At 36.9% G+C, this 27112-nt stretch overlaps 2 protein-coding genes and 1 long non-coding RNA gene across 5 annotated transcripts; all 3 read right to left on the bottom strand.

Moving 5' to 3' along the window:
* Positions 1 to 1380: 1380 nt before the first annotated feature.
* LOC121299318 (tetratricopeptide repeat protein 24-like) lies at positions 1381 to 11285 on the bottom strand. 2 transcript variants are annotated; one of them, XM_041227001.1, is made up of 9 exons: positions 11131 to 11285; positions 9548 to 10223; positions 8760 to 8975; positions 8097 to 8225; positions 6040 to 6161; positions 3861 to 3980; positions 2675 to 2738; positions 2207 to 2292; positions 1407 to 1491 (listed from the first exon to the last, which is right to left on the bottom strand). In XM_041227001.1, exons 2-8 carry the CDS (start codon positions 10182 to 10184, stop codon positions 2240 to 2242), a joined length of 1341 nt encoding a protein of 446 aa, XP_041082935.1. In that variant the 5' UTR covers positions 10185 to 10223; positions 11131 to 11285; the 3' UTR covers positions 1407 to 1491; positions 2207 to 2239. The 2 variants fall into 2 exon arrangements, with proteins under 2 accessions (XP_041082936.1, XP_041082935.1); XM_041227002.1 differs by lacking the exon at positions 2207 to 2292 and having other exon boundaries at positions 1381 to 1491.
* Positions 11286 to 12131: 846 nt separating this feature from the next.
* LOC121299314 lies at positions 12132 to 14191 on the bottom strand. The gene is made up of 2 exons (XR_005947382.1): positions 13310 to 14191; positions 12132 to 12710 (listed from the first exon to the last, which is right to left on the bottom strand). It is a non-coding gene; the product is annotated as an uncharacterized LOC121299314 (long non-coding RNA).
* Positions 14192 to 14744: 553 nt separating this feature from the next.
* On the bottom strand, positions 14745 to 24230 carry LOC121299313 (aquaporin-9-like). Of its 2 annotated transcripts, XM_041226996.1 has the most exons (6): positions 23868 to 24223; positions 22097 to 22223; positions 17857 to 17994; positions 17358 to 17476; positions 16046 to 16263; positions 14745 to 15777 (listed from the first exon to the last, which is right to left on the bottom strand). In XM_041226996.1, the coding sequence occupies exons 1-6, from the start codon at positions 24063 to 24065 to the stop codon at positions 15609 to 15611; spliced, it is 969 nt and encodes a 322-aa protein (XP_041082930.1). In that variant the 5' UTR covers positions 24066 to 24223; the 3' UTR covers positions 14745 to 15608. The 2 variants fall into 2 exon arrangements, with proteins under 2 accessions (XP_041082930.1, XP_041082931.1); XM_041226997.1 differs by lacking the exon at positions 17857 to 17994 and having other exon boundaries at positions 23868 to 24230.
* Positions 24231 to 27112: the final 2882 nt, after the last annotated feature.

The following is a 27112-nucleotide window of genomic DNA, read 5'->3' as shown; positions in this document are numbered from 1 at the left end:
AAACAATAAAATAAAATGAAATAAAAATACAAATTTTCTTATCGCTCTCTTTCTAGATAAACTTGGATCTCTCATTTTCCATGGTATGTTGAGTCATGACGTTGGTTATGGGCCTTGCTGACCCCTTCCCGCAGTGCTGTAGTTTGTGACGCTGGAAACAATGAAGAGTATCATACTTTCTTAATGAAAAGAAGCATGCAGCCAACACAGGCTCTGGAATCCCTGCTTCTGGTATTGTGCTTCACCAGTGATTGAAGAAAGATCTGGACTGGAAGGAAGCAGGCTCCTGGCTTGTGCTACACCATGGCTTGGTTCAGTATAGGGCTGGACTGTTTTTAAGCTGGTCAGAGATAGTTATGCTGGTTTCAGTTGGCCATACCAGTTGAATAACTGGTTTTGTGAGTACAGAAAAAGCAATACATTTTCTACCCCTCTTACCGGAATGATTCTACAATCACAGTTGAGTATTTCTCACAGTATAATGGACAATAATGTTCGTATTTGCTGTAAACCATTACTGCATTTTTTTAAACCAGTAACTTTTGACAAGTATAGACCCAAGACCAGGTGGAAGCTTTAAACCCAGCACACATTTATTTTAAACTATAAAGTTTGCAAACTGCAATAGAGCCCCTGTCCAGAAGGTGCTGTTCTGTAATGCTGCAAATCTACCTTTACCTGCTTGGTGGCATTTATCTACAATTGTGATTCATGGCAATCAACAATCAACAATTTTCTCAGATCTCAAATCAACATACATTTTATTTGCAGTGCGTTGTTATACATGTTGTTATATTCCAAGGCAAATTATTAATTTAAGACATATGCTATTTACTTAACAACTCTAGTATTATTAATGATGCATGAAGAGTTTAAAAGCACGCACCAAAATCCTATTGTTAATAATGATATCAAGAACAAAATATTGAATACAACTATTGGGGCATGTTAATAACAAAAAATAAATGAACATACACTAATCCATCTCGTGCTGGCCTGTCGCTTATCTGCCCTAACTGTTTATCCACCATGATCAACCTCTTCAGCAATGTTAGTTAATTATTGAACAGAGAAGATTAGTTCAGAGATTATAGATCCTACTAAAGTCTTCATACACGGTGTTGTATGTGCTCTGTGCGCTATCATTGCTGGTAGTGTCACGTGAGCTGTTTAGTGTGTTAATATGTAAATAAATCATGTTCGCCTGCAGGGCCTATCGACTTCAACCTCGTCTCGCTCTCCTGCCTGTCACTCAGCAGTGAATACATACCCCACACAGCAGATGGTGTCACAAGCATTAATACCATGTATCTTTCTAAACAAGGGATTTAGGGGAGCTCCCGAATAAAATCTGAATTGGAGACCAATAATTGTGTTTATATAGTAATTGTTACAGCTCTGTATAACGGTATTTAAAACAGGATTCATTCATCCGACTTTTTCCTCTGTCGCTTGTCTAATGGATCGCTGGAGTCGATCGTCGGTGTGCTTCTGAAAACAAAAGAAAAGCTCACCATTAATTTTACTTATGAAAACACAAGGTATATGCAGCTCACAGAAATTATCAGGGTTCTGTTTTTTTTTTTTTTTTTTTTTTTTTTTACTGGAATGACAGCAGCATTCATTTATTTACTGCATCAGACCAATTCAGATATGGTAATAATTTCCATTGTGTCTCTAATTACCATGTATTTACAATGTAATTATGGATAGTCACAATGCACATGTATTTACTAAGTAACTACTATGTAAATACAGAGTAATTAGAGACACAATGTAAAGTGCTACCTCAGACATAGTATTCTCTGCTATGAATGACATAGCTGAAAGAAAACTTTGCCACATAGTTTCAGCTGTGTCATCTCAATATCCCCAACCCACGTTTATATTCTGACACACCTTGGGTCTATTTCAGAGCAGGGGTCTCGAGCGCTACTGCTGTCAGCAACACCTGAAACCTTTTTAGCTCTTTAACTTGACATGATTATTCTAATTTTAAAGAGTTCACATTGATCAGAACGCTATGCTTGGGGTGTGGCAGCTTCCCCGTTGTAATAAGCAAAGTCTCATTGGTTATAACATTTTAACACACCATCCATCCATGAGGTGAAACGCACTTTAAACTGACGGTTGTCTTTGACTGTGTTATAGTCATCCCTGCTTCATTTGAGAATGAGTCATTTGGAAACTCTTCTTGGTTCCTCACCTACATTTTCCTTTGATTGCTCTTGCTTTCCGTTTATATCACATTGTCTGTGTTTCCTAGCTGAGGCTGGAGAGTCCTCGCCTTCACTAAATGACAAACAGTTTGGTAGAAGTTTAGGTATAAATCAGTATAAATTCAAGTAAGGTTTGGCATTTAGCCAAAGTTCTTGGAATCTGGAATGTATCACTTGAATTATAGGAGACACAGCGATTATTTGTTGTTTGCAATGGCTGCTGGGAATACCTGCTTAGAAACTAGGAACCAGAGACACAGGCTAAAGACACAGAGGTAAAAAAAAAAAAAACCAAAAAACATGAGAAACATATTACCTTTAAAGCTGTTCACCAGATTTCTTTTCTTTTCTTTTCTTTTTTTACAAATAGTGATGCATTCCCTGGTTATTAATGACCATGATTTTGATACACTTTATAATCTCCATCTGTCCAGTTTTCTTTTACGTTCGCTTACCAGATTCATTCGAATCACTGAATGAAGGGTTTCTGTTTTCTTTTGCAAGTCTTGGGGTTAGAGGCTAATAAAAAGAAAAAAAAAAGATAGCTGGGAATCCTTGTATCTCTGCCTGTTAAAGCAGCTGGATCACCTAGTACTGTAGATCACATGGTAACAAATAAATGAGTAAACAGATTTCTGCATTTTATATTGGCAGGATTTTTCCATTGTTTTCTGCACTGTAAAACATTTATATATTCTACTATGTTTGATAAACTTACAGACTATGGAATATATTTGGACATAGATTGGAAAATAAATAAAAGTCTACATTAAATGTTTAAATATTGGAGAGGCCTTTCTAAATTATAATGGCAGGTTTCCAAAAAATATAGTGTTCCACATCCCCACGTGTTGCTACAACTGTTTAAATAACATACCTGCCATTCTTCCTTTCATTATTAACATCCTGACAACTTTCTAATCTTACACATTAAAGTCTGTTTCAAAGCTCTTTTCTAAATGGCTGCTCTAGTGCACTGAGGTTTGAGATCTGTCCTCTAAATCACTGCAGAAAGCATTAAAAAACATAATAAGAAGTGCTCTGGCTTTTCTTGTCCATACCACATCATGGATTGTTATTGCATTTTGAAAAGAGCTTTGAAACAAAAAAAGTGTAAAACGTCAGGATGTTAACAATGAAAATAAAAATGACAGGTACCCTATTTAAACATTTGTAGGAACACTTGGGGACGTGGAACGCTAGATTTTTTGGAACCCTGCTACTTACTCTTTAAATAGGTTTGAATGAACATGCTAGCACTGGAGAAATGTTAGCTAAAAGTTTAAATTCTGCCTTAAGCATTATCATATTGGTATGTTTACACTGACATCCAGATTTATCAAAAAGATTGTCATTATTATTTATTTAAAAGTAACTCAACACTAACAAATAAAGCACTGCATGTGTGTGTACAACCTGGTATATTATATTTATGTTTATTATATTTATGTTTATATACAGTATGATTTTTTGCTGGAATGGTAAGTAAGCATGGCAAATAACAATGTAAGCAATACAGAACCATCTAGAACTTGAATGCTAGGATATTTAAAAGGCAAGTAATTATATATTAGGAAAATGTTATCCTTGTTACGGTTTATAGAGAGTAAGGCTCTGTGCTAAAGAGCTCCCTGGCCATACCATCTCATTGGGGAGAGGGAAGCTCTGGTTGTGTGGGTGGGATCGCTTCAGGGCCACATTGTACTTAATGGTATCTGTCAATTTACCCAAGATCCTCTCCCTGGGAGCCTCGGATTTCTCCTAAAACAACAACCGAACAAAGACGTGTTCATATTCAAGCTGTTCAATTGGGATACTACATTTGAATACTACAGGCTTACATCTGACCTATTCAATTTGACTATTGTTACGATTTATGACATGATGCTGTTCTAAGTGAAACATAAGGGTGTCAGTGCCAAATAAAATAATCTGTAGGTGAAATGTCATTGGAACGCTTTCTATAATCTAATATAGTACCAGTTACAATGTGTTCATTGATAATACCTGTCAGAAAAAAATATGCAGACAGATCCATCTGCACTGTATGACATTTCTGTTATAATTATTCATGTACCATTACTTGTTGGAGAATTGTGTATATTGGTCATAGATAGCATGATAAAATGTCCACTGGTTAAAGTCCAGGGCTTGTACCCAGAAGGTCACTGGTTCAAATCCCACCTCTGCCACTGACTGACTCACTGTGTGTCCCTGAGCGAGTCACTTAACCTCCTTGTGCTCCACCTTGCAGATGAATCAATGTCCTATTGTAAGTGACTCTGCATATAATGCACAGTTCACAGCGTACCTCTGTAAAATGCTTTGTGATGGTAATTCACATGTTATTATTACATTGTTTCTTTCCAAGCTTGTATCATGCCTTTTAACACAATTAAATTAAACCGACATATATGCAGACACTCACCCTTTAATTACATCTGCAGACACTTTCATGGCAATTAAAAACAAGTTGACAACCCCTTGCTTTAATAAAACCCTTCACTGTAGAACCATCGGTTCCCCACTGTTGCCATGCCAACTAAACATACTTTAATAAGGAAATCAAATTATAAGGTAAGACTCCAGCAGAGAAGTAATAGGCAGAAACAAACTCCAGAGGGAAACCTAGCCAATAAATGGTTCGTAATTCTGTAGTTTGAGCACTTACACCAACTCCTAAAAGGTTATTCTGACACAGGTTTGGGGCAACCTGAGTTCTTGCACAGCAGCCCAGGCTATACACAGACTGACTTTTACAAGTACCAGAAAAGTGACATAGAGAACACAGGAATGGAAATAAGACTCCTATTGCATAGCATTGTCACCCATTCCAGGCTTTACTACGAGCTTGATTAGCCACAGTGTGTAGGTCAGGGCTTCTCAGACTCGGTCCTGGGGACCCCCTGTGGCTGCTGGTTATCATTCCAACCGAACTCTTAATTACTTAACTAGACCCTTAATTTAACTAATAATTTGCTTAATTTGACATTTTTACTTGTTTTCAGCTCTTGAACAGTTGCAGTTAAAGTTACTTATCAAATGTTACAGCTAGCTTGAAATCTGCAACTGTTCAAGAGCTGAAAACAAGTAAAACAGTCTAATTAAGCAAATTATCCGTTCAATTAAGGGTCTAGTTAAGTAATTAAGAGTTCTGTTGGAATGAAAACCAGCAGGCACAGGGGGTCCCCAGGGCCAAATTTGGATCAAACTGCTATGATCAAAACGCTATGCAATGGGAGTGTTGTTTCAGTCCCTGGTATATCATACAGGGTGCTGTGTGATACAAGATTATATCCATTCCACCTGGCTGCTCTGACTTTGAGGGGGTGAAAGGCATCTCATATCTTCCACAAAGCCCTATAGTACATATTTTAAAATATACAGTTAAATAAGGATAATACAAGAGCACAGCTAATCAGAATGTGATTTTGAACTATCTGATACAAGTCCCCTGATACAAACTCATACAGACATTTAAGTTGGCTGGATCACATCAATATTAGGGTCTACTAAATATTACATAGGAATATCACTTGGTTGAAAGTGGCATTATCCAGAACAAAATTATTATACAGAAATAATGTACCACCAACACTGAATCATGCAATCTGGGTAGAACTAAAGAATCTTCTTAATCAAACATTATGGCAAGCTCCTTTTTCAATGACGTTAAAAAGAAGCTGAAAATGTAAATGTTTGCCTACCAGAGTGAGGCAATCTTTCATTGTAAAGAGATAAGGAGTGCCACTTGCAAAGACTTAACACAGCCTTTCATCATCAACGCACTGTGCAAACAGATACAGCAAACACAGAGTACCTTTGACTGTCCAAACACAGCCAGTGCTTGTTTGTAATAAGATACGGCTTGGTCCATGTTGCCAAGGCAGAAATGAGTAGCTCCTAATCCTTCACACATCTGCCACTGCCCATGCAGATCACCTAGAGAGTAATCAGCACAAACGCCAATTAGGAGATTAGGATACAAAGCAAGAATGGATTCAACAGCAATTCACACTGTTTTTGCCCTGTCTGGCTGGTAGTGGACCTTGTACTTGAAGTCAATATGTTGCTTTCTCTGGGAGTGCGTCTTTGTGTATAACAGATGCAATCTTGTGCAGTTTGGACAACAGAACTGCAAAGGTCCTTAAATTGTGCTAAATTACATCTATTAATATTATACAATATGAGCCACACTACACACAATTTAAATCACAAGAAATGACATCAGACTTAGTAATTGTTCAGATACACAAAAAAATAAAATAAAAACAACATTAGCTATCATAGTGTTCAATGCAAGAGGTGACATTTGTACACAACATTATAAGTCACACATCTATTAGCAACTAAACCATAAAAGGCTCTATAAAGACAGATTAAGCATGTTAATATCAGCTTTTTGTCTGTTTTTATTTAGATGTACTGACTTGTAATATGTTTGGAAGTGTTTGGTGGATACCTCTAATCAAGTTGAAAGTGTATTTTCATGAGAAAGCAAAAAGTGTGCAAGAAATACACCATCAACTTGTTTATGGAAAGCCATTAAACACATATATGAACACACAAAAGATGCACTGACATCTTCACAAATCAAACAAAGTGTGATTGTTTTGTTTTTGTAAATATGATGTACAGTACAATGAACATCCAATGGGTGTATAGTTGTAATAATAAAGCCTAGTAGTAAGATCTTGACTAGGAGCAAACAGATCCTGTTTTTGAGCCCCAGCTCAGACACTAACAATATACTCTAAATATTATTATTATTATTATTATTATTATTATTATTATTATTTTACATAATCTATAGCTGTAATTAAATTGAAAGTCCTTCAAGTTCCGCAGGGTGAATGGCGATTCCAGAAAGCCCCTTTACATTTAATGCAATTCAGTGTAATGTTCTGGCATGAACTCAAACCAGCTTATTCTTGGATTTGTGGTGCTGGTAATTGATTTGACACGGGGGGCCTCACTGTTTGCCAACAAGATTAATTTCACAGTGTCCTTCAAAGCAACCTAGAATTTTTAAATGAGAATTCACACTCCCCTTGTACCCAAATACCATCAGAATTGATATGCAATTAATTCCATATCAATTCTGACAGTTATACTTCACAGGAAAAACTCTCCTTTCTCCTCAATTCCAATTGCAGTTGTATAGTTCTAGTAATTGCACACTGCATTCCTGTACTATATACTATTCACAGTGGGGAATGAACAGGTGCATTCAACACTTCAATGCACGCAGCTCAGTGTACTACTGTATTTACACATTCATAATTGAATCATGCTGACTTTAAACATTCATTAAATCTCCACAGTGACATGGAAGCATCAGATTAAATAAACTACTTCCAATTGGTGTATATTTAAGAAATACAATTGCAACCAGCTCCTGAAAATCTTTTGGGTAATTATCTTTGTAATCAATCAATTTTATTATAGCAACCTCCACAATAGAATTGTGCCTTACTAATAATGATTTATATAGGTACAGTATTCAGCTGTACTAAATAGATAATGGTACAGTATAAAACACACCAGATCCTTTGTTCCTTTCATATTTTTGTTTGTGGAAGTTTTTAAAACAGGACATCCAATAATAATTCAAATAAAGTTACTATAATTTAAAGATACAGTACATAAAAAAAAAAAAAAAAAAAACACACATATTTGTATCATTCACCTTTATGGTTTGTCTGTGAAATTGTTTCTAATTGTTATTAATGTAACTTAATTCAAACAATAATCAAGAAATACCACCTTCAAATCCCAGTTTACAGTTTGTCCCCATTTGATGCCCCAATAGAATACAGATTAGCTACCTGAAAAATCAAAACCTAAGACCGTGGTTTTGTTTAGACAGATGCTTACCTACTTCCTTGAAAGCTTGCAGGGCCTCTTGGTAATAGAACGCTGCTGTTTTATAATTCTTCATCTGGCTGTATGCATAGGCCAGATTGCACAGACTTTCACCCTGAGCCTTCCTTTCCTCTAGGGCACCTACAGACACACACACATGTACACAGACATCCAAATTCAATGCACAACACAACCATGGTTACTTAAAAGAATGGATAATACCTTGTCACTGGGTGGATTTTGGAAGCATGCCAGAAGTGATAAAAGAAGTGTAAAAAAATTAATCTGAAGCACTGCAGTGCATACGGTAACATTTGGGATTTTTAATGCAAAACAATTGCCATCTTGTATGCTGCCACAATAACATAATAAATGGGATATTTTATCCGTGGTTACCACTAGAGGGCAAACACTACCTTAATCAAACCTGCAAACTTGACTTTTAGATGCAGAGACTACAGAGCACCAACATTGTACTTTTGGGGCAGGGTTCTCCTTGCATATTAAAAAATGTCCCTGTCAATGGGGAGTTGTATACTGTATTACAAATGACAGAATTAACTATAATGCTGGTCAGTTGAGTAGCACATCTGAGCAGTCAAGACAAGAAAACCTACATGTAAAACTTTTTCCAACACCATGACCTCAAAGATTTTCCAGAACCCTGCATCTTACCGTACATGTCGGCTGCCTCAGCGTGATATTTGAGTGACATCTCGTACTGGTTCATTGCATTGTGGATCGCCCCTGTGTTCTGAAGCAGCACAGCCCTCTTCCTGATGCTGAAACTCATTCCAGAGCAGCTGCCCAAGGCTTCAGTGAAACACCCTTCTGCCTGGCTAAAACTCTTCAGCTCTACATAATGTAGGCCGATGTCATTGAGCAGCTTTCCTGGAAAACAAAATGGTAAGTGACAGGAGGCACTCATCAAAGCTGTCGTGTCAACACCAATCTATGTCAGTGAATCAGGGGAAAAAAAAGGAAACACCACCCCAACAAGTACACCAAAGGTACAGGATCTTCCATTGTATAGCTGTATTGAGATGCAAGCCACTTGAAGCCATCAGTGTAAATGTCATCTCAAGCAATCAGAGTCTTGAAAGTGAATTAAACAGTGGGAATTGAAATTGAATTTCTCAACAAACTCACCCTGAAGTGTTAAGTTGACAGCCATGACTCTAGATTGCTTTTGCACTATGTTATTCACAAAACTGGATGCTAAGGAGCATTTGCAACTCTCTAAGGTAAGAGAGTGTTATTGAAGCACAAGAAAACGTATTTAAAAAATACAAAATCTTATTTTATGTAGAAATCCATATATAAATACATACTTAAATAAAGCTAGATGAAAAATACTGTGACATTCTTAAACTCACACTGGATGGAAATAAAATTTAACTCCCATGACTTTCCATTGTCCTATAGGAATTCCAAAAAGGACTCAATGGTGGGAGAAGAGATACCTTTTAGGCTTGAATGTGTTATTCCTTTGCATATCTGATGACACTCCTTGAGAACCTGCTGCACTTCTGCTTTAGAGAACCTCTGGCTCTGGATCATGTAGCTGGCACATTCCCTCAGTGCCATAGCTGCGTAGTCCCACCTCCCAGCCTGTTGGTAAGACTGCCCGGCCAGCCTGAAGGAGTGTGCAGCCGATGCAGGGTCCTCCAGATTCACGGAACAGTAAGCCAGCTTTATCAGGGCATCCGCGGTGTTGTCAGCCTGGTGAGCTCCATAGTCATTCACAGCCTTCTCGTAGAACCTGACGGCCTTGGAGTACTCCTTCATTTCTTCGTAGGCGATGGCGATGTTGAAGTACATGTCTGCATCCCTCCCCTCGGGCTCCTTCAGCTTGCACTTCATCAGGCACTTCAGGCCCTTCTTGGCTTTGCCCACGGCAATGTAGGCAGCACCCAGGTTAAACAGACAAGCCTTTTGGGCCTGGCCTTCAGGAAGCTTTAAAGAAAGCAGGTAGGCTTTCTTGAAGATGGACAATGCTCTTTCATGATGGTCATCTACTAAAACCTGGCTGCCAGACTTGATAAGTTTCTTAATTTGGGCCAGGATGGCTGCGGCTTCAGTTTCACCCGAACTGTTCATGGTCACTTTGGAAGTGGTTTATGAAAGCAGCAGAAGAAACTGAAAAAATACAATCCAGTTTAAGAATGCACTGTTATCTTGTGACATTAGCTAGGGTTTTAGTTATTGCTTTCCTGTTGATGTAATACTTTATATTATGATTTGTTTTATCTCAAAGAAATAGTGATGAGTTTGCCATATAGCAGGTACAGCACAGGCAGTGACAATGCAAGTGACTTTAAACACTCCCAAGATTTACAGAAGTTTAAAAAACAACACATGAAGACATAGATTCTCTACAGTAACATCTTCCTAACAACGTGGTGTGAGCATGCCTCTAGCCTGCCCGGGAGGGACTGTCCAATGTGATGAGCAGTACAGTCAATGTCAGGCCTGCTATTGGCACCATATTGACACGGCCTGCAAAGTTGTCAAATGACAATAATGTGCTTGATTTGTTTTGTGAGCTACTGTATATTAAGTGTTAAATAACAGATCATTATAATCGGCATTATTGCAATTTGAACGATTTAAGACAAGTAGAACTAACAATTGTATAGTTAATAACTATAAAACACAAACGTATTTATTGTTACCAAGCCAATCATTCCGAGTTGAAAACACTTTATTGTATTGTAACAAAAGATTACAAGTGGCAAAATTAGCGAGCTTGCTGTAGTTCTGTCTGTAAGAGATTAAAGTAAAAAAAAAGTTTGTAGTATTAAAAAAAAAAAAACATATACATGTGTATGCATCTTTGGTTTCAATAAACCAAATGAAATGTATAGTTCAGAGATAGTAATCTTAAAAGCAAGTAAATTACAAAAACAATTACACAGTAATTAGTAAAGCCTACAATGCAATTTTGAACGTGATCCAAGGCCAGTTTATTAATGGCTAGTCAAAAAGTTTTTCTTGTAAGCAAAACATTGAAAGTTTTTTACGCAACTGCAGAATTTTGACTTACCTGTAAGATTATTGTATTGCTGGAGAGAAAAATAAGCTCATCTAGAATTTGAAAGTTTAAAAAATGTAATTTCTTCCTTCCCTGTATACCACACAGGTCTTCTCCTTCAGTCTAGGAAATGATTATGGCAGCACTCTTAGATACCTTTGTTTGTGTTTCACAATCTAATAGGAAAACAAGACACAACATGCCCATGAATGAATGAGGTGTGTGCAGTCCAGTTACTGTACTGTACACCCAATGCGCATAGCTAATGTCAACTGTACTTAATCCAGTTTAACTTTCAATGCGGTCAGCCATAGGATAAAGGATAAAGGAGGGATGGAATTGGATCTGTTTTTAGCATTATAAACAATATATATCTATATTGGCGGAAAAAAGTGCTCACCCTCAAAAGTGTTACATGTAGGATCATAAGCCACTTCTGCACCCTGAAAATTCCGGCATTCTGGGTTTATTTCTATAGCGCTATAGCTGCTGAAAGATTTCCCTGAAGATTCCTTTAACAATGATGCGCCACAGCCAGGTTCAATTGTATGGTATACAGGTACTGATTACATGTGAAAAGAAACAACTGTACATAACTACATTTTAACATGGGACTGTGAGCTCAAACTTATAAACATGTCAGAATGGTTAATAAAGACCATGTAATAAACCATGCAGCATTACTTTAGGATTCAACACAAAGAGTGGGTTTAGAAAAACTTTTCCACTGCCTTTATAAACATTTGCCATACAGTAAAAGCATAGCAAAGTGTAATAAAGCATGGGCAAGCATTGTATATTATTGCGAGGTATGACGAAGCATATTACTAAACATGGAACGCTATGGTAAATGCATAGTATAATATAACCATGGGAAAAGGGACACTTTTATAAGGGTGGAGTTATGTGTTCACCAAGGTAAATGCATCCATCCTTTTCAACATGCCCTATTGCAGACTGCTCCCATCAAAGCCATAGACCTTTCTAAGAAATACAAAACTCAAACACAGTACTCATGCATATTGGTCTTTTAATATTATACAGTCAATTTTAAAAATGCATGCTAATTAACATGATGGGTCCTAAGAAAAACAAACCAAACATAACCTTAAATACTAACATGATGTCTTAGACACCTTTACATGCGTTTCAAAGCACAGGGATCAGCAAATCAATTTTACTTGATGATAAAATAATAACCTGTGCAGTTTAACAAAAGCTTGGACTGTGCTCCTCACAAGTCATGACATGTCAACCTGATAGTTCCTAGTTCAGTTCTTCAGTTCCAACCTTTCCAAGCAAACGAGTTTATAATTCCAATTTCCTTCATTTTCCCTTGCGGGATTCTCTTCTGGTCTGCGGCTTTCGCCGCTGAGTTTTTTGTAAGTCGTCGAGTCAGCTGTTCCAATTCTTCATGCTTCAGTTTCCTGCAGTGCGCATTGTTGCCACTGGGGACTGCTGGAATGCATTGCTTGCACTTGTCATTTTTGTGCAATCGTTCTGTAACCTGTTGTATTTCATAGCTGTTCATTGTTTGGTAGCCCAGTGGGAAAGGGGCAGGTGTAATAGTCCCCCACTGATTCTTTGACATCCTAATAGGATAAATTAAAAAAAAAAAAAAAAAAAAAAAAACGTAAATGCCACGGAAACATAAAGATGATACTATGTCTCCGGCTTCATCCAAATGGTAATGTAAATCTAATAGGGGAGCGAGGAATAAACTTTTTAAAACCGCACCAGGATGTTATATATTCTGCTCTTTTTAGTGTTATATCGAAACAAAAAAAAAAAAAAAAAAAAAAAAGTGTATATTGACAAATAGGCTACTAACAAATGTTTTTGAAAAGTGTGTTTATACGTAACAACATGTATAATAGGGTTATGATATGAAAGCTATTAAATAATGTTTTCTTAGCTATTATTTCTTATTTGATGGGCACACAAATTGAACTTAATTTGCAAATGTATTTTAAACGACGATTGAAACGTTCTTGTGTGTAATACAAAGTATAAACAAATAAATAAATAGATAAATAGCTACATCAACAAATAAAAACACATTCCGGAATATGTTATTTTCATTAGGCCTACCTGTAGTTGACAACGATTAGTTTATATCATGAAGAAAATGTATTTGACGAGAGGGGAACAGGTGAAAAACGTTAAAAATATATAAATATTGCATACTTACCTTATGCGCCAATATTTTCAAACTTTTGAGAAATTAAAAAATAAAAAACCTAACCAACCAAGTGTGCTCGATTCCACAATCAAAATGCAGTTAGGCTTGTGGTATTTGCGAAACTGTTCCCATAGTAACAAACGAGCTCCGTAGCAACTAAAAGCCGACGTATCGAAATGGTGTTGGAAGACAGCATATGCCTGTCACCTGTGGTGATTCTGTTAAGTATTGCTACAGGCATCTGAATACACGCCTGCCCTGTTAAACTGTTGCTGTCTGTCTGTCCACACCACATTATGACATCTGCTTGTGAGGGATAAATGTTAGTTTACAATGGTAGCTTTGCATCACATTTTATTCAAATAATATAATACAATTGTATAATTGTCTTTAAAATACAGCCTACTTATCTTTGGGACCATGGGTTTTGATCAAACAAGAAATAGACTGAATATCTGGAATAATGAAATAGAAATATAGTGTGTGTGTGTGTGTGTGTGTGTGTGTGTGTGTGTGTACACACACACACACACACTACAGTAAGATACACAAAATGAATATTGAATGAAACCGATGAGTAACTTTTAACAGCAACCATTTCTGTAAAATAAGACAATGACAGTAACGTACACAAATAGAAAGCAAGACAAGTGCTTTTTGTTTTGAATGGACAACTCAGATTATAGTGCACAAATTTTACCAAATTCACACAGTATCTTTTAAAACATGCATTCTACTTAATATTATTTACACATCACCTGAAAAACTTTTTTTTTAAATCAAGACGCACAGCACAATATGATAAAAAAGTCATTAAAATAGGTTTAAAAAAATCTATATCTCGTATGCTAATATACAATTTAAATTAAACGTTTATTTGTAACAGAAAATGGCATTTGTGCTCATGTCTTAAAAAAACTAAAAAAAACACAAACAAAGCTAGAGTAGACATATATAAAATGTGTACCTTCTATTAAGGAGCGGCATTACAAAGCCAGCCATTTGTATCTGTAAATCAATTTTACATCAGCCGGCTTGTTGCCAGACAATGAGCTTGGGCGATGACCATCGACATAAAGCTGCAGTTCAAGACTAAGATATAATTCCCTGGTGTTTGTTTACTGCATTCTGCCAGTCTTAGCCTTCTGTGCAGCATCAATCACACACTGCTGACAGTTTGATTACAAGGGATGAGCTGCACCAGCTTCCCAAACCCGTTGAAACCTGCCACTAGCCAGCGTGCCTCGACTGCTACTTTGAGTCATTAGCAATGAATAGCGTTTTTTCCTCAAATTGTTACACTAATAACGTTTTATAGGAACAATCTTAGATTTTATAATTTCAACTTTAATATGCAATAACTGTTTAAACCATGTGTGACACTGTATTTTTTTTAAGTTACTTAATAAAGCAGATTATAATACACTAAAATAGTTTTAATTTATTAAAAACATAGCTATTTTTCTTTATTTAAAGTGCAATTACAAAAAAAGAAATGGACAGCCAATTTCTGCTGATAATCACTAACGTCTAAAAGACTGTGGGTTGTTCCTTCAACAGTTCTTCAAATAAATACAACAGAAGCAGTGGAATAATTAATACATTGCAAAACAGAACATTGTAGGTTCTATATACACTGACGCATCTGCCAAAAAATGAACACCTTGTGCTAGTCACTATTACCAAGGTGGGCAAACTTTGCAGCGATAACAGCTGGGATACAACGACTGGACAGTGCTGGTGTGGGAGGCAGTGATACTGGACTGTGTTGGCAGATGCCGTTCAGCCTGCAATGCTGATGGGAATGAGGACATTCAGAGTTGGGGTAAATTCTATATTAATCAATTCCAATTCCATTTGCGACAGAGGCTTTATTGAGCAAACACACGCAACTGCGTAATTCCATGTGCTGTTGACAAGTTGCACATGTGTTTGTTAAGGTTGTATGTATGTTTGCTCAATAAAGCCTATGTCAAATTAAAAGGAATTGACCTCAACCCTGATGACATTGTTCCTCTCCAACAATGCAGAGAGATCAGCGACTAAGAGCATAGGCCAGGGGCTCTTAATGTACAGACCAACTCACTCACTAGATCTGTCCAATCAGGCTGCTGCAACCTAATACTTTGGCAAGTAAATCTGTAGAACACCCCTTTTCACCCCAAGCGTCTCTGGGAGCAGGATAAAGGGAATATTATACCAAGAATTGATAAAAAATGTTAGGGGACACTCCTCAGATGAGGATGAACCTGTTTGTTATGATTGTCAGTTGAATTTTCCTTGAGTCTAATCTTGGTGTCTGGGGAGTTTAGCTCAGTGTAATCATTTCGTATTTATCCTTCATGCTGTTTTCTTCTTCTGGAGTCTTCTGAGGGTCCCCATGGTGAAGCTCGATGAAGAGCACGTAGATCACAGCTCCGACCATCCCTCCAACCAGCGGCCCAGCCACAGGAATCCACCACCAGTGGTTTCCGGTGCTGCCAAGGGAGAAAAGAAACAGTCCACAACAAAGTCTAGATATCACTCGAAATCATTTTACAGTTTCCCACTTTCTTTTTTAACTAGCTTATAATTTGTAATTTTCAAGTGTTACCCAGTGTGTCTGTGCCTAATCATGGTTTCTGGAACCAACAGGTCTCAAGGTACAGTAAAATAGCTCTGCTGCAGACTGATGACATTTTGTATTCACTCCCCAAGCAATACATACTGTACAATATTTGGGTTTCATCAAGCCGTTAGATGTACCTGAACACTTCAGTGCCCCACCCTGCTATGGCAGTGAAGAGCCTTGGGCTGAAATCACGTGCTGGATTAATCGGGTAGCCGCAGTTCAGGCCCATGGAGACCCCGATAACCATGATGATGAGACCAATCATCAAGGGCTCCATTCCTTTTGGGGCGCCCTTGTTCTTGTTGTCCAGGATGGCGAGGATGCAGAGGAGTAATGCACCAGTTCCTATAACCTGTGCATCAGAGTGAAGAGAAAACTCTGCCTTTATTAAGCTATCAGAAGGAACTTTACAATGTGCCATCGTAATACAATCAGATAGGCAGCACCCACTGTTGACAGTCTGAGATTTGCCACTACTACACGTTGGGACTTTGTAGCTGGTTGTACATTGCTTTATTGCAGCTCTGTGCGTCAGACTTAACCAAACCCACTCCCCTTTATCTAACAAAGCCTGTAGTGGTGCTGTTCCATTAGCCTTACTTGTCAGTAAGGCAGACACAGCTGGTATAACTACATCCGTTTGGATCAAACAGCCTCAGGTGTTTTATTGATGACTGCCTGCATTAGACTATTCAGGCTCTCTAAGTGTTTGAGCTAAATTAGGATGCTATTGACCAACTTTATTTTTCTGCACCTGAAAGCAACTGAATAAACAACCACTTTACCCTCTGGTTGTTCAGGATTGAGGCACACTAGTCTGCAGAGATTTCAGTTTATTATGCTTACAGAGGGCAGCCTCTCTCTCTCTCTCTCTCTCTCTCTCTCTCTCTCTCTCTCTCTCTCTCTCTCTCTCTCTCATTTACAGAGACACTGAAAACACCACAGAAGCTGTGCAAATAAAATGCTTGGAGTTACACAGCAATGTGCTGTTAACCTTTGGCTGTCTGTAACTGCTAAACAGTGTAGATATAATTAATTTATTTAAGCAATAATATCAGACACAGAGGATAATATCAGAGACTGTGGCTTGTTTTTTGGTTGCTATTTTTTTTGTTGCTTTTCTGGTCATTCCCCGTGTGGAGGGTATTGTTTAGATTATAGTGTTAGCTGTGTGCAATTTTTATGCTAATTAATTCCATGTCCATTTAAAAGCACTAACTTAAGTGACTGCTAATTATGTCTATTTTTCTATGTATATTATAAACAGTTATGTTCTGCTATATATTAATATATAGTTTTGTACTCCTCAGCAAGAATAAAATACCTTGGTTTCATAGGAATATTATTTCCAGTTTCTGATTTCCAGTTACTAGAAATGATGTAACATTTACTGTACATAATTGTTAATTATCTATATAGAAATCTAGGCTAGAATAATATACTTACCTGATCTATAAATCCATTTAAGATTGAAAGATGTTTGCCAGGGTAGGATGAAAAAATGTGTGCTGTTGCATTGGGGCCAGTAACTGTCAGCACTCCACCTGTATAATCCAGGAAGGCATCTGTAAGAAAAAAAGGAATCGTTGAACTATTTCAGTATTTAAATACAACAGAACTCTGCCATTTCACAGTGTCAACAAAAGAGGATTACCATTTGAAATAAAAAATAGTATTCAGCATAGAGGTGAATGCCCAAAGACTTCCCTAGAGGCTGAAATTTTCTCCAAAGTTATATCAGTTTCACAAAGCAACCAAATCCTACCTGTGTTGTTTTGAGTAAGTTCAGATAAAACCACAGAAAGTCTCAGGCCTATCTTATCTAATTAGCTGTACTCAGATCATTAGCAAATGTTGTCAATAACACAAATAGACCGTGCAATGAAAGTCTGGTCTTTTTTGGTCTTTTTTTTTAATGCTGGATAGTTGATGCTGTAATACCTACCATAATAAAGTCCATAGACTGCTGCGGCACCAACAAACGCACCAAGGAACTGAGACACGACATAGACTGGGCATTTGCAGAGGCTCAGCTTCCCCAGCATACACATCGCCAGAGAGACAGCAGGGTTTATGTGAGCACCTTGAAATGAACAATATATAACACTAAGCTCAATTTTTGGCACATGCCTATGTAATATGTACATTTCTTGCACGACAGAATTTGAAAATTCATACAGCAATAGGCAAGCCACTTTCAACCCCCCTTAAGGTTTTGATATGATGATGGACTTCAAGAAGCATCATATCATGTATCAGTACATTAGGTCCTATTCAGAAAGCAAAAGCATGCCAGGTAATGCATAGGACTGGAGTGCACTTATGTGTGGTCTGATTCTATGTAAATTCTGCAAACAAAGCTATGTAGCACAATACCCACACATACAGGGTAGCATATTTGCATAATGACTACAGATATTTCTGAATAATTATGACTTTCCTGCTGAATGGTTCAGACTAATTGTGGTTTATGTATAAGTCATCTTTAAAAATAAACCTTTGCCTTGCTTCAAAGCCACTTTGAAGTAAATGGACTTGGCTTCTCAAAACCTTGATGTGTCAATGACCTGTGAGGCAGAAACAGGGTTTGTTTGGAGGTCAAAGTGTCTCAGTTACCGTTTCAGTGTTTTTTTGCACAACACTGTGGACAATATAATCGTATACCATAACAAGCGTCTTAGGTCAAGAAAAGTGATACACTCTGGGTCTAATTATTGTTTTTGTGTACCCAGATAATTATAATAAAGTCTTATTGCAGAGAAGGCTGCCTTTGTATTTAAAATGAACCATTTTTCTTAATAATTTTCTTTTCTTGATGGAAAATGAGCTAGGTGATGGTGCTGGCGTTTCTTCAGTGAATTAGACAGAGACAGAAGAACAAAGCCTGTGCATTGGTACCAGGTTAACTGTGTCAGCTATGCTGTGCTGTGTGGACATAGTTTTTAAAGAGTTGTGTGGCCAATTCGTCAAACTCCTAACTCTGCCAGCACTCTGACATATTTGCAGACAAGTTCAGAGAGTGACATGTTCTGCTATTTATTTAAAATGTATTTAACAAAATCTGTGAGTATCCAAGCAAAATCAAGTTTCAGTAGTCATATTCTCCTGTGCCGTTATGTAAAACAGTCATTCATGTCGAAACAGGACATACCTATGTGCAACAGAGAGGCAAAATGCATCGTGTAAAAAAATGTAACAAAAATGGTTTTTTTTAATCATATCACCCAGAATTACAAAACAAGACTAAAATGTACACTCACTCTCCCCAAAGTTTCTCTGGATTGATCAAAAACCAAAATGTTGTAACTAAAATATTCTGAGTAATACTGAAAAATATCAGTGTAATATATATATATATATATATATATATATATATATATATATATATATATATATATATATATATATATATATATATATAACCTATATCAGCCAAAAGTCAGAACACCAGTTTTATTTTCCGTATCAGTCACTTGTCAAGAACAGGGCAAAGGTCAAGTTCAAACACTGAACAGAATATTCAAAACAAAATAATGTCCTTCTATCTGCATTGCCTGGCTCCAGCTGGTACTTTGATTGGTATATGCCTCAGTTAAATAGGCCATGTACATCTAGCTGAGAATACAAAAGTCTTTGAACCCAACTGCCATTTTTAAAGTATTAAAACGTGTTACTCTTTTCAGTGAGTGTTTAACGCTCAGTTATACTGGGATTTATAAGTGATCTTCAGTGTCAAAGAAATGTATAGTGCAGTTGTGGTTTATTATTCATTTGGATCAATTACAACTCAATACGTTCTTGTAAACTCAGTTTATTTTGGCAGATACCTTTTCTAGTTCAAGACTTTCATTTATTCCATAACAGAAACTAAAAATGAATGTCATAAAGTAAGAGCAAGTAAGTTTCAACCTCCTATAAGATCAACTGAGCAGCGACTTAAGGTTTTGTTGTATTGCATTGCTGTCTTCACAGTGATGTTTTAGCCACTCTCCAGACTCAATTTAACGTAAACCACTAACACCCATGGCCACGTATATGACCTTGGTGTATGTCCTTTTAACTCCATGACAACGTCATAAAGCACATTGGGAAAGAATCCATACTCTGTTCAGAAATAGTTCCATGGGGACAGACTGAAAAAGTCAATCTGGATTGAGGCTAACATAATCTGAGTGGATTTGCTTAAGCGCCCTCTGAATTGAAAAGTGACCTGGTTAAGAAGTGTTACAAAGGGATACTGCTGTCTGTCAAACCGAAATTAAAATGAAATAAATAAATAACATTAGGCTTTTTCCACACGCTAACTACTTCAGAAAACCAGAGCTGGGAAAAAGCCCAACACCTGATTCCTACACAGGCACCTCTATGCAGGAAGTGTGCCCCAGTAAAGCTCATTAGTCTGATATCTCAGACAATTATCACTGATGTCATTTAATAACATGTAAGTTTCCCGTGGTCGTGTGGGTAGGTGAAAGGCTCAGCCTTGCAGAAACACATGCAGTTGTCCTCGCTGAGTTTATTATTTTAAACAGCAACAACAGTGCTGTGCATTCGTTTCAAAATTTGGCCAAAGAGGACTCTGCTCTGAGATATTAAGGGGACATAGGGGCCCATTTCAATCTCACAATCTAATCTCTAATCTAATCTTGCTATTGAAATATTCTGCTGCAGTTTAAATTTGATTGATTGCCGTTTGTTTACTACATGCATACATATTATAGTCTTTATTTTAAATAAAACAATCACTCAGTACTTACCTGCTCCCATTTGTATAGTGTAGGAGGATTCATATTCTATCACATAGGTATGCTGGTCCTCTACTTTTTACTTTTTCAAACTTGGGAGGGTTTTTTAAGGGATGTGGAAGTTTTAAAATGCATTGTCTTACTTGTAGTTAGCATGGGAACTTTGTGTTTTTGTGCCTTCTCATTTTTCAGTAGATTTTTAGATTGTATTGTCACACTGAATCAGGCAAAGCCTGTTTTCACAACACTGTAGCAGCTGGTATTAAGATCTCACCTAACAGTACTGTATGTGCCGCAAGGGGTTTGACAGCACACTTGCACAGTAATTGTTGCACAGGGAGTAAACCTGTAGTGACGGGTTAAACTCCATCAAAGAGAAAATAAAGTCTGGAAATGATTTTACAGAAAAATTAAAGGGGCTTGCAGGAGAATGGTTTAGCTAAAAAAAGAAAATGTTTAACTTTTTTTATTTTTATTTTTACTGTACATCTGCATGCTTCACATACTTTTATTTCTCTACTGATTTGTTTTTTTAATATGCTCACCCATTATGTTTTACCATATTTCATGATGCATGGTTAAGCACTCAAGTACTGAACCCCCTGTTACACCATCCTATCTTGGCTCATCTTCAACATTATATTTTGACCTTTAAAACACTGACATTGTTATATTGCGTTCTGACTGAGCACAGGTGGTGGAAACTGGGTCAGTTGAAATGTCGTTTCTCAAGTAGGATTCCTGCCCATTTGAAACAGGGATAAGACTAAATTCTAAAAGGTATAAAAATTCTAAAAGGTATTGACAATGTCAACCCAAGGGACTTTTTCGACCTTAAAAAATAAACAAGGACCAGGGGTCACAAACGGAGATTAGACAAAGGGGCATTCAGAACAGAAACACTTTTTTACACAGAGAATTGTGAGGGTCTGGAAACAACTCCCCAGCAATGTTGTTGAAGCTGACACCCTGGGATCCTTTAAGAAGCTGCTTGATGAGATTCTGGGATCAATAAGCTACTAACAACCAAACGAGCAAGATGGGCCGAATGGCCTCCTCTTGTTTATAAACTTTCTTATGTTCTTATGTTCTATTCAAATCATGCCAGAGTGTGACAAAAATCAACTGCAGAATCATACAACTTTACAAATATAAACTGCTGTATGATCCAGCATTTTAGACACAGAAACACCGTAATGCAATACAGTATGGGTAATTGTGGGAATTATGCTAACACTATGGGTACTCTGCAATGCTAAAGTGTCCAAAATCTTTTGGAAGGGAAGTTGTTCCAGTTTTGAACAAATCACCCTTTAGTCACCAAGGGCGATGCAGCTTTAAAAATACAGTAATGGACTAAGCTAGGCTGTCCACATCATGTCTTTGGAAAGGGCACTCTGTAAATGCATTAGGTATGATTACAGACATTAGTTACAGTACCTGAAACTCCTCCCGCCACATACACAGCCATGGTGACTGCGAGTGTAAAGCCAAGGTGTACAGTGAGTGGATCTCCCATTGAACCTTTGCTTAGGACAGCCTGGGCAACCGACCCAACTCCAAAAAGCTGCAATCCAAAAATAGGAATTAGTCTTTTTAATTGGGCACATTAGTACATTGGTGTTTGTAGTAGAGCCAACATGTTTAATTAGAAAGCTTTTGGACCGGAGCTGCTAGTGCATTCTACTCCTTCGATTTTACCCCAAGTGCAGCTGCTGTTAAAGCCCTCAAAGCATGAGACAGCGGGCTATTAAAGCAGTGTCCATGCGATCACGCGGAAATACACAAGAGGTGTGTTGTGCTGATTTGTTTCTATTGTAATATGTGAGTCTTTCACACAGTTTTCAAATATAATCAATACTAGAACATCAAGCTTGCTCTAGAACCTGTTTATGAGCCCATTTTTTATTCAGTAAAATGCTGCTTCATGTAAAAAGTGGAAATCTTCAAACAGGCTCCAACTTTCCCAAAAAAAGAGGGCAAGCAAGCCTTCCAGGTTATTAGGTTAAGGATAAGTGAAAATTGCACGTGTTTATCTCACAAATGAAGAGGAACTAGTCCACTGGGTAGGGAACAGAATCTGTACAGGCTGAACTAATCTGTAAGAGGGAGAACTTTGCAGTCTCAAAAGCTATTGTACTGTATATTACATACACACGTTCAGCTTTGTTTTCATATTTAAAGATATAGACTCAAAACAAATTGTGAAATCCTTACACCAGTAAAGAAAGGGAAGGTGTGCTGGTGTCTTATGTGTGCTCAGATCAGTAAGTAATCCACTTGTTATGTCTTTAAATACCTGCTCCTCTCCTCTGCTGGATCATTGGATAAATGCAGTACACCAGCTCAGTCATAGCTGATGCATGCAGGTAACAAGTTCAGCAAAATTCATTAATTTTAATAGAATACAAGGGGTGTGCTGGAAAAAAAACTTGATCATTCAAGATTCCATTGATTTTAGATAACTTTGCTTTAAATTACAAACTCGATTCTGATTTCTATAAACACAATTGCTTGTTCATTTTATGGAACTTTTTTTTTTCATGGAAATGTAAAGCAGGAATGAGTGGAATATCAATTTTCCACTTAATTGATTAATTCTTTAATAAAGGACTAGACAAAAAAACAGAGTAAATGATTAATGAATAATCTTTAAGGAGATATGTTTAAATATATAATTGCATACACACATTATTGTGTTTAATTGCACCCATTAGGCTTCCAAAATAATCAAATTATGTCAGGCATCAAACAACTCTGGTTTGACCTATGCAATTTAACTCAACTTAATTGCATTATTGGTAATGTGTTCAAATCCATTTTCATAAGTGTAAGAGGATTTCAGAAAGATATGCCTAAATTGATCTGATGAAATGTGTTTAAGCTGAATGGAAAGCCTTCTGTGTTTCAGAGGTAGTTGAAAATGTTAAAAGAATAAGCCTGTCTGCATTGTCAGCCCTCCTGCTATGAAAGTAAACAAACAAATTAATGTAGCTGATTATACAACATGTCTTTGTATACCTAGACCTGTACAACATTTTAAACCTAGAAGTGACACTATCATATTCATTCCTTAAATTAACCAACAAAGGAACAAAGAAAGAAAGAAACAAACAAACAAACAAGTAAATAAATAAATAAATAAAATAGAAATCCATTAAAAAAAAAAAAAAAAAAAAGTTAATAAAATGTCCAGCATTACAGGACTTACAATTAGCAGAAATGTCCCAAGGAATTCTGCTAGGGCTTCCTTCACCAGGCTGTTCCTCAGAGCAAACCTCTCTTTAATACTCTTGTTGTTTTGCCTTTCCATGTCTCCCCCTTTGCGGATCAAATGTGCCTCTTGAGTCCTGTCGCTACTGAGGCAGTGCGAATACTGACTGGGTCCCTCAGCTGAGCTGCGCTGCATTTCAACCTTCTGCGCGTTTATCTTTGGACACTAGTTGGCATTCTGTTAGTCACTTAACTGACAAGCGATTATATGATGTACCTAAAAGGGGAAACACCTTCCTGGATCTAGTGTCAGTACTGCCAGCATAACTTACTTCGCATCATTTTAAATTCAGCTGTTTGTTTTGTTCCACACTGACTTTTCAATTTAAAAAACAAAAAAACAAACAAACAAAAAACCCAATGATCCCTGATAAGATAAAACTCGAACTGACAAAAAAAAAAAAAAAAAAAAAAAAAAAAAACTCGATATTCATGGATTAATTATTACTTCATTTCAAGGCAAATGTCTTATCTTTACAACAAAAGTCAAACAAAGCAAACATTAGTTACGTGCAAGGCTACATACAAGAACACATCGTTTGAGAGGTGTTGGCTGTGGTTCTAATTTTTAACGCTATAAATAGTGTTGCTTTAAGACAGCATCATGTAAATTGTGACTGTTGAAAAGGTGAGACAGTGTGAATGAACATCATAACTGCAAAATTATAATATTTATTATGCAGGCGATGGGGGTAGATTACACCTTAAATGTTACATATACTGAATCTGAAAACTGCTTATCTAAGGGGATGTGAATGCGACCTACGAAATATGTTGGAGGCATAGCCACACATGATATTGATGCGCATGCGCATATTATGTCCCATATGCTGATAACAGGTGGGTCCTTAGCAGCCCCATTTATTTATTTATTTATTTATTTATTTATTTGGCAGACGCACCCTTGCAGCAACGACAGCGACAGTCCCGTCCACAGCACATCCCACGTGAAAGGTAAGGAACGCAAAGTTAGGCTTTGTAAACATTACAACTTGACAAAAGCTTTCAATTTTTTTTCTTTCAGAAAATTTCAAACAAGGCATTGTGTGTTATCATTTTAGGTGGTTATTGCAGTTATTCAATTATTTATTTTTTTTCGTTTGATAAGTCTGTGCTAAGGTGCTTCTACTATGAGTTGAGTCGCATCTCTTCGGTTCTCTGTTGACGCTGTCATGGCAAACTCTGAAATTTGCCATGACATCGCCAGGCATGTATATCGGCTACATCAGCTAAAATGCATTTTAGAAGTAGAAGCAGCGCCATCTAGTGGAAAAAACTGAAGTTTTTTTTCAGAGTATAGTATACAACAAGAATGCATGTGATGGTGCGCTTACTAATATAAAACCCTGTCTGACCAACACTGCATAGGGCAATCACAAAAACAAAAAAAAAAATAAAAAATAAAAAAATAAAATACATACAGCATTAGAGTATTTACAATAAGTTGTAAAGGACAGTTTTAAGCATTTGGACCATTGTTGACCAACAGTAGCGTTAAATAATTGTTATTTGGTTTATGGAAATATGCGTTTACTGTTACTGTTAAAAATGAAATTAACTTTACAATTTAAATGTACCCTAATATTAAACACCAAATTATGGAATCTCATTTTCCACGATGCTCTCAGTATAACGATATTTCTAAACAAATAAAGAATTTAAGAGAAACGGTCCAAGAGATAAAGCCGAGGAACCTTTATGTAAATGATAAACAAAAACAACACAGGTGAGACGCTAGACGATTAACACAGAGAGTAGAAAGGTATTATTTACTAGGAACCAGACTAGCACTGGTGGGCCGAATAAAGTTCTGTCGTTGAAAATAAGAATGCTGTTCTTATATTCAGTTCGCTTACATAACATTAATTAAATCAATATATAATTACACAAGTAGGCCTACCACATTTTCTAAGTGTGGTGCAAACGTGTGTCACCCGAAAGTACTGTTGCATAATATAATATAATATAACGACATTTCCATTCTTTATTGTGGTAGAGATGACCGGATCAATTGTTTTATTTGTTCTGCGAAATAGTGATGGCGCTTTTAGCGCTTCTCAAATGCCAAGCTGAATGTACTGCTTTCCAGCTAACGGTGTTTATTCATTGTAAGGCTTCCATGAGTTTACATTTCTATTGATGGGAAATCGTGGGGGAAAAGTGACACTCGTCAACAAAAAGTGTATTTTATTTTACAAAGCAGATTTGTAAAAGTACTGGTATAACTTAATTGTGTAATCTATATATCTATATATATATATATATATATATATATATATATATATATATATATATATATATATTATATATATATATATCCGTTCGTACCGTATGCATGTCCGTGACCGTGCATCTCAATAACCTGGCTTTCTTCGGAACACTTATTTTAGGTTCTGTAGCAAACTATTCCAATACAAGCACCTCATATCTCTTTGTCCTATCCCTACAAAACCACATTACCGGTAGTTCCAAATAGAACCATTAGGGGTTATATGATAGCGGTTTTGAAAGAGTGCAATGTCCGAATTTCCCAACAGAGGGAGCGCCAAGCACAGAAACTCAGATCGAAAAAGTTTCAAGAGTAGTTTTGCTAAATGTATAGCAAGGGTAGCAGGTCATCTTTTCCCTCTGCTCTAAAAAGCACTGACAGAGAGAGGTGGGGGGGGTCGGGGGGGTGGGGGGGGGGGGGGGGGGGGGGGGGGGGGGGGGGGGCGCATGTGTTTAGATTGCATTAATCAGTGTCACGCTTTTAGAATTGCTTTCTTTGATGTCAAAGAAAATAGACATTTTCGGAAAGTCACCCATGCTGTGAAAAAATGTAGTGACGATGGAGGAAAAACATTTCAGGAGGCTGTAACAACACTGATTTACAAATTACAAGCACGGCGGACAGTTTTTCATTGTCTTGTAAGTATAAGTTACTTTGTAATTATACTATATATATAATATATATATATTATCTAATCTATACTATATTATATATAATATATTAATATATATATATATATAACATAGAACATCAATTATCTAAATATTACATAATATTACAAAACAATAATCATTCAATATCACTTTTAAAAAGCACTACAATAAAACAAATACAATAAGGGACACTGGAAACGATGCTGCAGTATGCTTTATTTCTTCATCTTTAGGGTTATTTAACACCAGAAGGAAACAGTA

This window comes from Polyodon spathula, chromosome 24 (assembly GCF_017654505.1).
Source record: "Polyodon spathula isolate WHYD16114869_AA chromosome 24, ASM1765450v1, whole genome shotgun sequence".
Classification (NCBI taxonomy): Eukaryota; Metazoa; Chordata; class Actinopteri; order Acipenseriformes; family Polyodontidae; genus Polyodon; species Polyodon spathula.
The sequence above is the reverse complement of the archived record's forward strand: the minus strand, read 5'-3'. Positions and strand labels throughout refer to the sequence as shown.

Excerpts from the sequence above, each read along its gene's own strand:
- LOC121299318 (XM_041227001.1), bottom strand. The coding sequence starts at position 10,184 with ATGAACAGTTCGGGTGAAACTGAAGCCGCAGCCATCCTGGCCCAAATT. Across the intron at positions 3,981-6,039 it reads CTGTGTTTGGACAGTCAAAG|GAGAAATCCGAGGCTCCCAG; the intron begins GTACTCTGTGTT and ends TTGTTGTTTTAG. Across the intron at positions 2,293-2,674 it reads CAGTGATTCGAATGAATCTG|TGAAGGCGAGGACTCTCCAG; the intron begins GTAAGCGAACGT and ends TTTGTCATTTAG.
- LOC121299313 (XM_041226996.1), bottom strand. The coding sequence starts at position 24,065 with ATGCAGCGCAGCTCAGCTGAGGGACCCAGTCAGTATTCGCACTGCCTC. Across the intron at positions 22,224-23,867 it reads TTGGGACATTTCTGCTAATT|CTTTTTGGAGTTGGGTCGGT; the intron begins GTAAGTCCTGTA and ends TTTGGATTGCAG. Across the intron at positions 16,264-17,357 it reads TAAATGGATTTATAGATCAG|GTTATAGGAACTGGTGCATT; the intron begins GTAAGTATATTA and ends TCTGATGCACAG.